This window comes from Ostrea edulis, chromosome 7, assembly GCF_947568905.1.
Source record: "Ostrea edulis chromosome 7, xbOstEdul1.1, whole genome shotgun sequence".
NCBI lineage: Eukaryota > Metazoa > Mollusca > Bivalvia > Ostreida > Ostreidae > Ostrea > Ostrea edulis.
This window is the reverse complement of record NC_079170.1, coordinates 32175311-32191355: the sequence shown is the minus strand read 5'-3', so window position 1 is coordinate 32191355 and position 16045 is coordinate 32175311. Positions and strand designations below refer to the sequence as shown.

Here is a 16045-nt window from a genome sequence, read left to right as displayed (position 1 = left end):
AATTGAGGGTATCAAGAACGATGTTTCGATGTTTGAACAAATACTCCAACTTACCTAGCCCATCGGATCAAGTCTACATGACATATTTTTGAAATAGTTATCCCTTCACTTCGTGAATTTCGGTGTCTTTCAGTCTATGCGAAAGACATCGGACAGTAGGACCTGACCGATGTGCAGTGCCTCAGGTCCGATGCGTCATTTTTACACTAGACCAGAATGTCCGATGTCTCAGTGTCCGGTTTTGAGCTTTACTATTTTGACGTGGAGTCATTAAAATGTTTGTTATATTAAGTAAAAAATATCGCACAAATCCAAATACGTAAATGAATGTGATTAAAACCGCATGGACCGTCTAAAGTATTATGTGGGAGCGATCCTGGTAAAAGAAATCAATAGTATTACTAGTATAATAAATAAAATTTCCTTGGTTTTCCATTTTTACGTGTTTCACATTTTTACATTAGGTTTTTCGGTCTGACAAAATTTGATTCGGTCCTGTGTGTTCATTGATTATACAGGACCGAATGCCCTGTTTGGTCCAAAAAACTTTCGCATAAACTGGTCTTTGATGGTGTACACATTACGTAAAGCGACGAGTTTTCTCCAGCCAATAATAAAAAAAAAAACCAGCTAGTTATAAAACCTTGATAATTCTATGTAAGTTGCGTGGATATGTCAAATCAAAATGGAATCAATTGGTCAACGTTGATAACGGGCATAAATCGCAGTAATTGAAGTGAAATTAGCGTAAATCACCACATTCACTTTCCACTTAATAAATGCAAGAACTTTGTTCGTGAATTCGACAATACATTCATTTTATTTTAGTGTGGAAACAACCGGGAACTCTCTCAAACTTTCACTTGTGAATTGAATTATATAACTACAATAGATAATATTGTGTGCGTGTGTTTTTGAGCAAATTTGTAATAAAGAAGTTCGAAAAATCACACCACATGCTGTAGATTTCAGTTTGTTTTAAACAATTTTCCCCATGAGGCCATGACAAACTTCTCAATCAGCAAGCGCCTGGGCTGCGTTGACGATCATAGCAAGATAGCGTAGCTGCTGGGGTAGATGTCTAGGTCTATTGAACACACTGTATGGATTAACGCTTGTTGTCCCTACGTAGGGCTAGCATAGCATAGACGTTGCTTAGTCTCGGGATCATCCGAAGGGCCTCGGGATTATTCGCGGACCAATCACACGACACGTTATAAATTCGTACTCTGTGACCTCCTTTTTGGCTGCCAGTGGAAGAGATGAAGCCCTGTCCGATCAATGCACGCAAGATTGTGTCAAATAAAGGAGATGAGATGGGTTTTGAGTTGAAGAAACTTGTAGTATGACATCTCCCCGCCCCGCCGCTCGCCAAAATTCCTTAGGTAACGCTGTAATTACTTGGAAAATGGGCCCCGAAATGGGGACCCCCTGTTTGTTTACAATTTTTTGTTTCTTACTTTGTGTATTTTATTATACCGGTAGAAGGCCAATCTCTAAAGCTTACAAAAAGCGTGAAACGACTACATGAATCGAAAGAGGGATGAGATAGACTGGGAATTCATACATTTCAGAGAAATTATTGCCACCCAAAAAAAAATTATGAAAGGGGAGGGGGGTGTAGTAATATCCATACTTCAGGTGCCTGTGATATTTACGGGGGGTTAAACATTTGCTCTGTAGATCGTAATATTCTGCATGGATGTTTTATGCTGAAATTTTATCTATCCTTAGTGATACAGTCATCAATGATCTTATAATTCTATGATTCTCACCCCCCCCCCCCCCCCACCCCCCCCCCCCCCACCCCTTCTAGATTAGATCTATAATCGAACAGGGGAAATTTGAGTCATCAATATATAAACGAAGTATGGTACAAAAATATATTACAGAAAGGTCGTCAAAATATGAATGAACGCGATTGCTAACAGCACCCCCCCCCCCCTCCGCCGTCATTCGGTACGACGACGCGACTGTAATGGAGGGGTGGCTATAATCAGACTGTAACTGTAAGGCAGTGAATATTCCTAGGTCTTGTTTTCGTTTTTGATGACTGGATTGTAAATTAATTTCATCTCTTTACTTTCATTGTTAATTTTGTTACAATTCAAAAAGTGTTGTAAAATATTGTTTGAATTTCAAGGAAAACGAGTCTGGATTCTTCAATATAGTCAATACGTATGAAATTAATCAAAATATGGGATGAAATTGTCAAACTTTCATAACTTATCAAAGTTTGCATTATCATAGTTATGTTGTTATGTCATGTTTATCAACTGACCCACGGAAGTACAGTCCAATACGTCAGTCAAAGAAATGAATACCAGTCCTAGCCTATTGTAACTGTTGGCGCAAACCAGAAGAAAAATGCATCCCAAGAGATAAAGATATTTCTGAATTTTTTAGAAATAAAATTTGAATCATATCTACTTTTATCAAAATTAAATGCAATTTCATAAAGCTATAAATTTATCCAAGTGAAGTAAATACAAATTTCACTGTCATATATACAATGTTGTGTTTATGATAAAAGCCACACATAGGCCCATTGTTCATTGTGGTTTTTATTTTAAAAAAGCATTGCATTACGATTTTCAATATTCACTTGTAACTTCGATTTCAATCTGAAGTATGAACATTCAAATTGTCCTTCAAATTGAAAAGTGTACTACATTTGTTAAGTGATGTATTTTAGTATTAAATCATTCATATCATGAACTGTCATGGTACATATAAACATGATAAATCTTATACATGAAAGTAAACACGGGTCAAATTATGTAGGCCTACATCAGTTTCCTGCAACACCATGGACAAACGTCATTTGGATACAACCATTCCTATACGCAGGATACAGTCGTGCTTTTCACGCAGAGTACAACCAACTCATAGTATATCAACCATAGTATATGGATGGAGTCGCGAATTTAGAAGTTCAAAGAAAGCTTGAACTTCCGTCTTAAACTTGCAATCCAAATTGTAATATTCAATTAAAATGTAGAAACTCGAAATTTTGAATCATTATTGTACAACTAGCATATGGGGTAGTAAAATTTATTTGACCTGCCAATTTTTATGCTCTCGCTTGCCCTATGGACTAATAAAAAGTTAATCGCAAGGACTGTTTACCTACCGTGACGTCATCACGTAAGTGATATAAGTTAAAACACGCAAATAAACTGTTAACTGTGAAGTTAAGGTGTATGGTATATATGTACTCTGTATACATGTGCCTTCTCTATCGTGAATTTTATTTCATAAAGAGAAGTTATACATATACATTCACTATTACTACACATTTTAACAGCTTAATAATAGAAATTCAGAGATATATGGATATATTTAATAATTGATATTCTTAATCCTCGATCGAGAGAGGGGGGGGGGGGGTGTCCGTATCTTATTGTTTTTAACATATGCAATTCAACAACTTATAAAGAATTATGATGTATTGTATATTATATATTCAACCTAAACTACTGTTTAAGCATGTAAACTTAATCACGAAGTTGTTTATAATGAAAAACGTTCAGTGTGTATTGAATGTCTTTATTTAATCGATGTGACAGAGAAAATTCGGTTGCAGCTGAAACTCTCGACGTACTTTCCTTTCCGCCCAGAGAGTCTTGCAATGCGTTTTCTAAGTTCGTCTCTAAGCGCAGTGTGGTCCTACGAACCGTAATCCGCCATCGTTACTAAATATTCAACAACTTTCTAATCTAAACGTGTCCTTCCGACGCTCTCTTAAACTTGAGGTTAGAAACGCCTTGGTCGTTAACGGATCGTGCACCACCTGTAATCAAGGGCGAGTAATTTGGAGTTTTATTTGTCATTGTATAGAATATTTAATATAAAGCACAAACAAACAATTATAACACCCAACCTTACATTTACCCCTAGGATCTAAACGATGCATGTGATAATCAATTAATTAATATATAAAGCACTAAATAATCACAACTAGGTACTGAAAATTTTCACCCCAGCCCGGGGTCGAACCAGCGACCTACGGCACCCACCGCCTAGCAAGACTGTCAAACCAGTGCGTAAGTCCACTCGGCCACAACGACTTCCCTAAAAAGGAAGTTTTGTTATGCTCCTAAAGCGCTACTTATACACACTGATGCAATCTCACACACAGTCGCTGTGTCATTCAGTGTTTAAGATATTTTATAAGAAGAGTGGATCTCTCGATCGTTATATCACCCCGGGCCGGGGTGAACATTTTCAGTACCTAGGTGTGATTATTTAGTGCTATATCTATCTATCTATCTATCTATCTATATATATATATATATATATAGTTTGGAGTCAAATTCTGATCCAATTTATACATTTTTTTGGTGAGGTTTTTTCACCAAATTTGAAGCTGCCCCATCCTGTTTCCAAATAAAGATATTCTCTCGATGCTTGTAAAGTTCATCCTCTAACTAATTTGCTGCAATAAGTTGGAATGCTTTTAGCTAATTTTGCATATTCGCTTTAAGTTTTATATTCTTCCTATACTCTGTTGCTTGAATATTGTTTAAGGAGGTACTCTACATCGTCAAAATGGCTGACTTCCTTTTAAAACATGGATGAATATATATATATATATATATATATATATATATATATATATATATATATTCGTTTAAAAATCATCGCCTAGTTGAGTAGCTATAAGGAAAACAGTGCATGGATATGATTTTCATGTTCCTCTATTCTCTTGAGAAAACAAATTTGCTCATCTAAATGACATGATCTTAATTCAATTTTGGAAACTACATTTTTAAACCACATATAATTCCAATGTTATTTATTACAAGTGTTTTGATTGGACAAAAATAAAGCTGAACAAGAGTTTATACATCAATAAATCCGAAAACGCGATGTATTCATACACGCCTGAAAACAAATAACATAGTGCGGGGAAACTATTAAAATTTTTGCAATTGTTAATGAAGTGAATGAATTGGAATTATAAGAATCAAACATTCTTTTTGAAGAATTTATCGATGTGTAAACTCCGGCCATTTTACTCACAAACTTAACATAAAAGTGCTTCGCACTTTTATTCAGTTTGTGAAAAATGTCCGGAGTTTACACATCGATAAATTCTTCAAAAAGAATGTTTAATCCTATAGTGCATGCTTCTTTTGGATTTAATAAACTATCTATGGACTCTTATACCCTGTTTTACCATTATTGAATTATTACAGTTAAATGAATTACCATATACTGATTCCTCATTCAGGCAATTACTATCTCTGTACTGATTTAAGTTCACCTTAATTAAGCTTTTTGCAACCCTCGCCACCGTCTTTCAGTACTGTCAATACTTTGATTAAATTTGTATCGCATAAACACATTTTTATATATGTTTTCCTAGCTTTTACTAGTTTTTGCATTCAAATAAATTTTGAGAATTTTGATTTTTTTTTTTCAAAAAATCTAAATTATTGTGATAAACCGTCAGTAAAAGGCTTACTATATCTCGGGAACAAGGTTTTCTGTCTAAGACTGGTCCTATACTGTAAATCTTGTTTTCTCAGTGAGACCTATCCTAAACTCGTACTTATGGAGAATGCTATTAGTTATGTTTACGGTGGCCCCTAAAATTGTCTAGTTGTATCAATTTATCAAGTGTTTCAATTTCATAATACAACTAATGTAACTCCGAGTAGCAAACTCTATTTTCAATTTTCTGTAATTCTTAGGAAATGGAGGAGATACACAGCCTGATCACAAACAGGACCACGATACTGGAGATGATGGACCTAATGTATTACACGTAGCCTGCAAGAATGCCGAGCTAGAAACGTGTGAACATCTTATCCAAACACGCCCCGGCCTTCTACACAGTGTAGATAATGATGGATGGAATGCTGCTCTACACGCTGTTAGAGGAGGAAATGTTACAACTCTACAACTACTGGCAGATAATGAAGTAGACGTCAAACATAAAGCCAATAACGGCTGGAACATTCTTCACGTGGCATGTTTCAACTCTAACTTAGAAATGAGTCGTTATATCATCCAAACATACCCCGACCTTCTACACAGTGTAGATAATAATGGATACAATGCTGCATTCTACGCCGCTCGAAAAGGACATGTTAAGATTCAACAATTACTGACCGAGCATGGAGTGACAACTTAAGAAAGCTAGCATAAGTGTTTTGGGTTTTCTTTCTTCTTTGGATTGAGAGTGCATACTGCTTAGCGTAAAACCCATGTTTGTAGAAAAGTAATAACTATTCATAATGAACCTTTTTTTTTTCATAGAAGAACGTAAACGTTTGCTCAGAGGGTATAAAGTATTATGGAAGTACACGAGAATTAGCGCCACACATCAAATTAATTCGCATCACGTGGCTTTTTCTATTTAATAAACATTTGGGTTCAATTCTTTCGTTCGATTTCTTAATTATACGGAATTGTTTATAGTCTAATAAACATATCAGATTCCTTCAATGTCGGTGTTTTGCTTTCTTTGAGACAGTAGTATTTTGTTTCAATATTATGAATTATCATGAGAGAGAGAGAGAAAGAGAGAGAGAGAGATCGAGAGAGATCGTTTTACCTCCCGTCGAGAATTTTTGACATTGAGGCGTCACCAGCTAAAGGTGAAATACCACAAACTTAGAGAGAGAGAGAGAGAAGAGGGTGATCTACCCTAGACTTGATCAATCTTTCCTTGTTGCCTATTAAAACATTTTAATCACCTAAAGCTGGAATTTAAAAAGTAATTCAATGTATATGTTGTAGGAAACGGGACAGATCATACTGTGTGTGCTATTTGATGGAACACTTTACTTACATGTATGTGTACATGTAATGCATGTTGCATACTAGTTCATATTTCATATACATGTATTTAGCATGCGGCACGTGCTGGTTAGAGTCAATGGAGCGTGGAAGTCTAGAAAATTTACTGAATTAAAGGATTCCACATATTCTGAATTTCCCAGTAAAACATCATACCAGTATTCTTTTATTTGTTTTTAATACTCCCCCGTTCTGCTATTGAAAAATATGCCAGTAATTTTCCAGTGCGAAATAATTTCTTAAAGCATAGAACATATTTCTATGACTTCTGATGAAAAACATACGCATTTACTAGAATTTTTGACAAGGAACATTTTTGGGTATTCTCATAAACAATGTTAGTGATCATCCGTCACTTATAAAGCAAGGAGTAATAATGGAGATGTAAGAATGAAAGGACTGAACAGATGAATTGAACCCATGTAGCGAACAGGAACCCCCCCCCCCCCACTTTTTTTTTTTTTTACTAAAACGAAAATTATCGAAATTCATGCATATCTTAAGTGATCACCTTGCACTTTGTGGATCAGTCCATTGGAGGAATAGGGGGTTTATATATGTATTGATTAATAAAGTGAAACATTCAACATGTAATTCATATTGTATATACTTTTGTAAAAGCACGTATGTATGTCCTGAAGAAGTGACGATTCGTCCCGAAAATTTGACAACCCAATTGTTCGTGTGATTGAGAGAGAGAGAGAGAGAGAGAGAGAGAGACAGAGAGAGAGAGAGAGAGAGAGAGAGAGAGAGAGAGAGAGAGAGAACAAACGTATTTGTTTACTAACAAACATCGTTTCTAGGGATCAAATTAGAATATGTTCTATTCGTCCAATGGTCTGATCTACAATGCGCGAAATGATATTGATAGAATTATTTTTTCCAAAGGTGGACGAGTTACTTAATTAGGGTTCTAGTAATCAGTGTTAAACTCAACTCGTACTCGGTGATATTCCTTATTATGCACTGTAAATAAATTACACAGAGTTTAAACACGACATAATAAAGTAAACAAAGGGGAACAATTCATGGATAGAAAAAAGGGGATTAGCTAGAAAGTAAATTAAACCATCAGGTATCCCCGTATTGGTCATGTATTGTGCCAAAGTATAAAATAGACTGTTATGCATTTAGAACCCACCACCACCAAAAACTGATCTAAGGGTTTGGTTTTCTGTATGCATACCGGTGATTTCAGTGGGTTTGTTCATCCATAGAGGGTCTATTGATTACTGACAAAACAAGACGCGTTACTTACTGGACTCTTTCAATAACAAGAATAGATATGGGTTACCCCATATCCAAGAAATTCGACTTTTAATTTACTCGTAGCAAATACTGTGACCAGTCTTGCTTCACTAGCAAACAGTGCGCACACCTCTCCTTGACCTTTTAACCTTGAAAAAAATGTACAATTACATGAACAATACTAAAGAAGGATAATTTAAAATCTTGTCTTTATATTAGCTGAAAAATACATATATAGAGTAATGCAAAAATCAAGAAGGTGAAAATCACTTTGTAGATATTTACTATGATATCCCCCTCCCCATCTAATTTTATTTCCTAGAAAATAAATTACCCAATTAGGTTATTTCTTTTTTAATTGAAAAAATGCCCACCCCAGAATCAAATGTGTGTACCATTTCTTGATAAAAAAAAAAAAAAAAAAATAGTAGAAATATCTCATTTCCAAACCTTTAATCCACCCCTCCTATTTTTTAAAATTTTCTGTGTTATGGTTCTGTTTGTATTTTCTATCCGTATGAATCACAGGCACTTGTTTCTGTAAATGACTTATGACCTCTGTATACTAATAACAACACAAGGTACCTAGCTTAAAATGACACAGAATGGCACCCCCTGAGAATGTCGGCCTTTTGAGCTTCCAGGGAATATGCTATGTAAATGTATTTACTACCGTTGTATTGTACAATCATTCGACTTAAAAATCATGTATGACATGACTGCATTCGTTGCCTCTTATCTCTTATCGCCGAAAACTGCAACAAAACATGGATTTTCCGTTTTATACCACGAAGTGCTATGTACTGATACCGCAGAGAATGAAAATTGTATATTCGTTGAGTTGAAAAATAAAGTCTCATTGTTTTATTATCACAATAAATTGATACGATGTTTATTACAAAAAAAAAATCTTGAAAATATTGCTTTGTTAACGAAATAAAAATTTTGAATTGAAGACGCTGTACGCTATTTTTAGTTACTCAAAAAAAAACCAAAGCTGTTCGTAAGTTTCGGGATTTTACATGTCATCAGAAGATAGAAGCTAAGACTTCCCGAGTGGAGATTTAAAAATATTTTCGTGTCAGGAATCATTTCTGATGAAATTATGACTTACTGTAAATACAACTTCGTTAACTAGTATGAGAAATATTTCTGCCAATTGCATGTTTCATGCAGATCTATGGAAAGTCAGAGAAAATACAGATAAAAGATTATTTGGAAGTATGCAAAATAGAGCAAGGATTGAAGTTTTATGAAATCATAAGTAACCAAGAATACGGAAGCCGATAGGTGCCAGGGTATAGAATTAATATTTATTTAAGTGGCGGCCGCCACTTAATTTAACTGGCGGCCGCCACTTATTAACTGGCGGCCGCCACTTATTATCTGGCGTAAGGTATAGACGGATAGCAACCACGTGATCAGTAAAAATCGTGTATATTCACGTGAATTTATTTTCCGGAATTCCGTACACCGTCATAGAGTAGTTGAAAAACATAAAGGGGTTCCGAAAGTACAAGTTGTTAATGTGACTGACTCGATGATTGAGGGGGGGGGGGGGGGGGGGGGGGGGGGGGGGGGTCGTCTCGACGAACGATAGAGACAGTTGGCCATAGTTTAGATTAGGAATACGTCAATGTAATAATAGTGGACCAAATGTTTCGTCCGTGCAGAATGGCACTTTTTACCTCACGACCATGCATAGCTACGCTACGTAAACAAGTTTACAAAGTTGTTGATGTAGCGTGATCGTGATGTCCGACTCCGAGTGCTGCGAGTTTCAATACTGTTTATGTAGCATGTAGTCATTGAGAGTTTAAACAAAGTTTCTTCTGAGAAGAGGGATTCGATGGATGCATTCAACGTGGACAACGAGAATATAATTTCGTTTGGTAAGTGAAATAATATGACAAATTAAATTTGTATTCAACCCACTTTTCCTCTGCTATTTCACAACGTGATTTTATAACATCTATAAACACACAACTTGGAGATGTTTCATTTTCTTTGCATTTATGTATTCCATATGTGCCCAGAATATAACTCCTACATGCTCATGTAATTGTAAATGAATATCATGTATATGCCACATTTAAAAAAATAGGGCTCTCCCAAGTTGTTTCTTTGGGGGGGTTGGGGGGGGTTGCACTAAATTTCTATTCGGTATACTTATAATATCTTGAAATTTCATTGACCTAAGAGATATTTCAAATCTGGGGTTTCATGTTTCACACAAGCATGCACGTCTACAATTTAAAATATTAATATTTTGTAAAATCACAAGCTCCCTCATAGGCAAATGTATGTATTGTATGAACATAAGATATGTATGTCCTTCTCTTGACCCACACTTGGTAAAGGAGACATGTCTGATAAATCTAGAGTTGACTTGTTTTGATATTATTAGAATGAACTGGTAGTTTATCGTATGAAAACATATCTGTCACCTCATGTTGCAATATGATAATCATGATGTTTATTCACCTCATTAAGGGGGGGAGGTGTATGGGGTATGTACAGTTTAAACAGAAGTTAGCTATAACAATATAAATTAAATAACAATCATTCAGATGTACTACTATTGCAAGAGTTCACATTGCTGCACTGCACACATTTACCATAGTGTTACATATGTAATACTGATTTCAGACAAGATTTTAAAAATTAACATAATAAATGTAATTTTCAATATATCAGTATTTTAAAGTTCACTGAAGATGCATTGAGCCCCCCTAAAATTTTCAAGTTTTAGGTAAATCGTGGTATGTTGTTTAGAAAAATGTATACGATAAAAGAAGCAATAATTTCCTCCACTCTCGGAGAAATAAATGTCTGACAAAACGTTTTGATTTATTTAAGTTATTAAAAAGTCAGTAGTTTATCTCTGCTGGCTAAATCCTTCTCAATGCGCCGAGTGCAATTCATGATGTCCATGTTCCTGCTCATTCTTTCTCCTCCATACCATGCAGTATATTAAAGGGGTTGGGATGTAATGGAGACATTTGTTTTAACAAATATAAATTGTATTTCTATTTTTGTGGGGATTTTTATGTGGGAAAACTCTAATATTAATCATCAAATGTGATGACGTATGATAAATTTATATTCTGAGTGTAAGTGCACAAAGGTCAACAACGAGAACTACAACAGAGTATAAGCTAAAATTTGAAATACATACTTTCTGTATTATATTTATTAATTTAAAAAAGGTATTACAAAGAATCTTCGAATTTCAGCAAGCTTTTTTTGATGGATTGTTTACAACATCTTTTAATAATCCCTTTTCTTACTAAAATGTGTAGTTTGTAAAAAGGGGGTGAGGTTAGGAATTTTTTGCTAGTTCCATATTGAACCCTATTATGGTGTATAATTTTTTTCTTATATTTAACTTACTAATAGACTAACCACTTAATGAAATAAAATAAGAAATTTGATGGGTAATTTTTTTGCAGCTAAAGCAAAAGTATGACACTGTGTGCAAATATTGTGCACTATTTTAAGGTGATAGGCCAATGTAGCTGTGTTGAAGTAATGTTGTTGCATGTTAACAATGATTGCTGAACTTGAAATTGATGTGTAATATACAATTATGTGAAAGGTTGTTTGAAACTATATATGACAAGTTATGATCCTTTTTACAATAAAAATGTTATAGCTCTACTTGTATATTGCTCTCTACTTATTTTTCTTCACTTTTTACGCTTTGCAAAGACTAAAGAAGGTGCTATTAAAATTGCCATATTTCTCAAAAACAAGGTCGATTACCAACATTGATTTTTTATGTTTTATATCAAAGCTTCATCATAAACATATATCGAAATTTAAAATATTCAATGGTTGATTTTTTTTTACCATCAACCTATCAATCTCTACCTTAACTGGCGGCCGCCACTTAATTTATCTGGCGGCCTCCACTTAATTTATGTGGCGGCCGCCACTTAATATAACTGGCGGCCGCCACTTATTATCTGGCGGTCGCCACTCAATTTAAATCATTTATATGGCTGTCACCAGTTATTCATTTCCTCTCTCTTTCTTTATCTCTCTCTCAAAATGAAAGGGGTGCAATCCATCCCCAATGCTTAGTAATATGTATGTGATATATATATATATATACAATTAAGAGCATTAAATTATTGTTTTTCGATTGTACTGTTAAATACGTAGAACCACAGGGCTGACCCTCCATTTATTTGAACGTTCAATTTCTATTATTTTCACATTTAAACTAAATTATTTTCACATGTGAAATAAGATTAATTGGCCCCCATCCCACTCTTTTGGTGGTAGTAATGAATGGTAAAAATGTAATAATGAATGAACTGATCAATTGAAGGATGAACGGAGCTCCCTCCCTCAAATTTAGGAGTACGAAGTTTGAACAAGAGACATATTAGGTTCCTTTTCTGCTTGTCAACAATTGTAGAAAACAATTTCTCCTCCGACTGTCCCTATGCACTTTGAAAAACGATGCTGCGTGTTTGCGTACTATTCTAAATCTTTCCAAAATAATCACTCAGCGATACGAATTACATTGTTTTTGCAATTGGCAGCCGCCATATATAAATTAAGTGGCGGCCGCCAGATAAGATAAATTGCGGCCGCCAGTTAATTTATATGGCGGCTGCCAGTTAATAACTGGCGGCCGCCAGATAATAAGTGGCGGCCGCCAGTTAAATTAAGTGGCGGCCGCCACATAAATTAAGTGGCGGCCGCCAGTTAAATAAATATTAATTCTATACCCTGGCACCTATCGGCTTCCGTACAAGAACGCTGCAGGCACATATCAATGTTTTTCGGAGGCGACTGGCCAACCCTTTTAATTGACAATGAACATTAACTGTTATTTTCATGCATGCAAATGCAGATATATTGCGAGAATGGCCCATCCACTATTTTTGATAGTAATGTGTAGTAGTGAATGAGAAGATATTAATGCATGTAAGCTTGAAAGTTATAAATTGAAGCCCTGGAGCAAAGAATGACCCCCACCTCCCAGCCTGAGGGGAAAAAATTGAGACAGCAATGACGAACACTATACCCCCCCCCCCCCCCCCCCCACACACACACACCCAACCATGCACACACTAATTAAGGTTCTGAAGATCTTTATCATGACTATTATATTTTTATCATTGTCTGTCAGGAAATTTAAACAAGCCATGTGCAACTTCCAACTTCTCCGGCGAACCCCCTCCCCCGCATCCCTAATATTACGGATCTGTGCCGATATGGAAAAATTCACAGGCATCTGAAGTATGGACACCACCCACCCATCCCCTTTCTGAGTTTTTGGGGCGGCGATTATTTCTCCGAAATGTGTGGATTTCCCGTCTATTCCATCCTAATTTCGATTTATGTTATCGTAAACATGCTCTTTGTAAGCGTTATACTTGCCTTATACTGTTTATAATAAGTATATTTTATTATACCAGTCCAGTAGAAGGCCAATCTCTAAAGCTTGTGAAAAGCGTGAAACGACTACATCAATCGAAATTGGGTTGAGAGAGACAAGGAATCCACACATTTTGGAGGAATTGTCACCGCAAAAAAAATCAAAAACGGGGGGAGGGGGGGGGGGGTTGGGGGGGGTTGGTTATAGTTACCAGGTGTCTGTGGAAAAAAAAATATGGAGGGGGTGGAGTCCCCTTTATTTTTTGTAGCATTTCCCCCCTAATGTTAGTAACTAAATTATATAAAATAAGATCAATTGTGGTTAATGGTCACCTTTAAAATCATCATTTTGGCTGTTATTTTTAATTCATCTCTGATGCCCTATCTTTCTATAAATAACTCTAAAGAATTCCAAACGTAATTTTAGAAGAGCGTGCTAGCCAGTCAAATTCGCCCACTTATTCTGCGCGGTATCAGTACATAGCACTTCGTGGTATAAAACGGAAAATCCATGTTTTGTTGCAGTTTTCGGCGATAAGAGGCAAAGAATGCAGTCATGTCATACATGGTTTTTAAGTTGAATGATTGTACAATACAACGGTAGTAAATACATTTGCATCGCATATTCCACGGAGGCTCAACAGGCCGACATTCTCAGGGGGTGCCATTCTGTGTCATTTGAAGCTAGGTACCTTGTGTTGTTATTAGTATACAGAGGTCATAAGTCATTTACAGAAACAAGTGCCTGTGTTATGAATTCATAAATTTTGTACATGAGGATCACAACCTATGCACTTATTCAACAAGAAATGTATATATTGCCTTAATAAATTTTATTTAAATATTGGGGGAAAAAACAACATGGGAATCATTTTGAATTGCAGGGAATTTCGTTAACGAGAGACTTAAATAAACTTTTCTGCGTAAACTTTTTTCCATGCAAAAGTACCACCTAGTACCTCATCTACGCAATACCGAGCTGTCTTGCAGTGGATATTGCAGATGTAATTTTTTTTTTACACGTGTTTCTTTACTTTGTTCACTGACAACAAGCAGAAATCACATAAATTGCAATATAAATGTTGATAAGTTGAGTACCTTTAAAAAAGAAAAACAAAACATCGTCACTTGTACATTTCTTACATGTGTTCTATTTTTAGAAGTTGGAAAAACCCACATAATGATGTGATAGCCTTTTGTCTTTCAAAACTACCGTTACCAGTGGTAACATGTTTTCCTTTAGATATCACATTTATTCTCTTTTCTGTTCAGTTGTTTTCTTCTGCTCTGATTACATATATTTAATACCAGCGTCTATGAAGCCGTGTTGACAAAGCGTCATGCTTGTTTATAACGGTCGATAACTCGTAGTCGTACGTATCGTATAAGACAAATGCCGATGTCAAAATCATCGCATTTACCAGAAGTGTTCTGTTATACATAGAAATCTTTATAAAAAAGAAAACACAAACACACAAATTAATGATTAACATTCTCTCTCAGAAGAAATTGTATGATAAATAACGAACAATAATCATGAAAGGAATATAATAATTTTGTTGCACGTAAATTCGGTCACTAGATGGCGCGCGTGATCTAGGGGGTATCACGTGACTTCTGCTTTCGCTTTGCTCTTGTGGATTTATTTACTCAAATTACGATAACTTGTTTACAAATTGAAAAAAATGAAATACTGCTGTGTGCCCGAGTGCAACGGATATGGAGGGCACAAATTTCCCAAATCAGAGTCCCTTATATTAAAATGGCGCGTCGCCATAAAGCGAATGGACGAAAAGAAACGATTATGGCATCCAACACCAGACTCCGTCGTTTGCAGGCGACACTTTAAACCATCGGATTATAAGGATACCCTGTTAGGTAAATTGATATAATTATTTTTAAGGAATACGTCTTGTTAGTTGTTAGTTTTCAATACTTCTGGTAAAACCTGTATTTATGTTTACAATAATGTTGTCCAACGAAGACTGACAAGCAAGTTTTATTAAAGAATTTTTTTTTACAATCACTTACGTGGATATATTTTGAAGGAATGAGTTCATTCAGTTGGCTATCCAAGAGACACATATACCCAATACAATCTACCTTCTGAACCAAGTTGAATAATAAAATTAATCATTTTAATTAATTGCTTAATTATGTTGATGTTATTTTTTGTATTGTGAGTTCTGTTGCTTTGTGGTTTGTTTTATTCTGTTTCAGAGAATTTTGCCACGGACGAGGTAATTAGTATTTACATTACAGCAACTTATTATCTCATATCACAACCTATATTATACTTTAAATCATAAATTAAAATATTTCCTAAATAATACAAGCTCATTTAACTTTTTCTATTGAAATAAAGTCAAAAGAATCTATAGATCTTTGGGTCCAGTAGCACTGATTATGTATGTTGAACATTTGCCATTTATATGTAAGGAATTGGTTCCAAATTCGAATCCCATCCTGGTCGTAACATGTTTTTCTCTCCTATAGTATGGTGTATGATTTCTATTATTTCTGTTTTAGGCGAGAGATCCAGATTGATTGAAGGTGCGATTCCATCTGTGTTCAACTTTCTGGGTAAGTCACA

At 35.3% G+C, this 16045-nt stretch overlaps 1 protein-coding gene across 3 annotated transcripts in view; it reads left to right on the top strand.

Annotated features, from left to right (window-relative positions):
• Positions 1-16045, top strand: part of LOC125656883 (uncharacterized) — a 91161-nt gene that overhangs the window by 44691 nt on the left and 30425 nt on the right. Inside the window, exon 8 of one of the 3 annotated variants that reach the window (XM_056144017.1) lies at positions 5700-6456. The exons of the other annotated variants lie outside the window; for them this stretch is intronic. Within the exon in view, the coding sequence (XP_055999992.1) occupies positions 5700-6142 (443 nt within the window). The 3' untranslated portion in view covers positions 6143-6456. Of the gene's footprint in view, positions 1-5699; positions 6457-16045 lie in introns of those variants that run through there. 3 annotated transcript variants of the gene reach the window in all.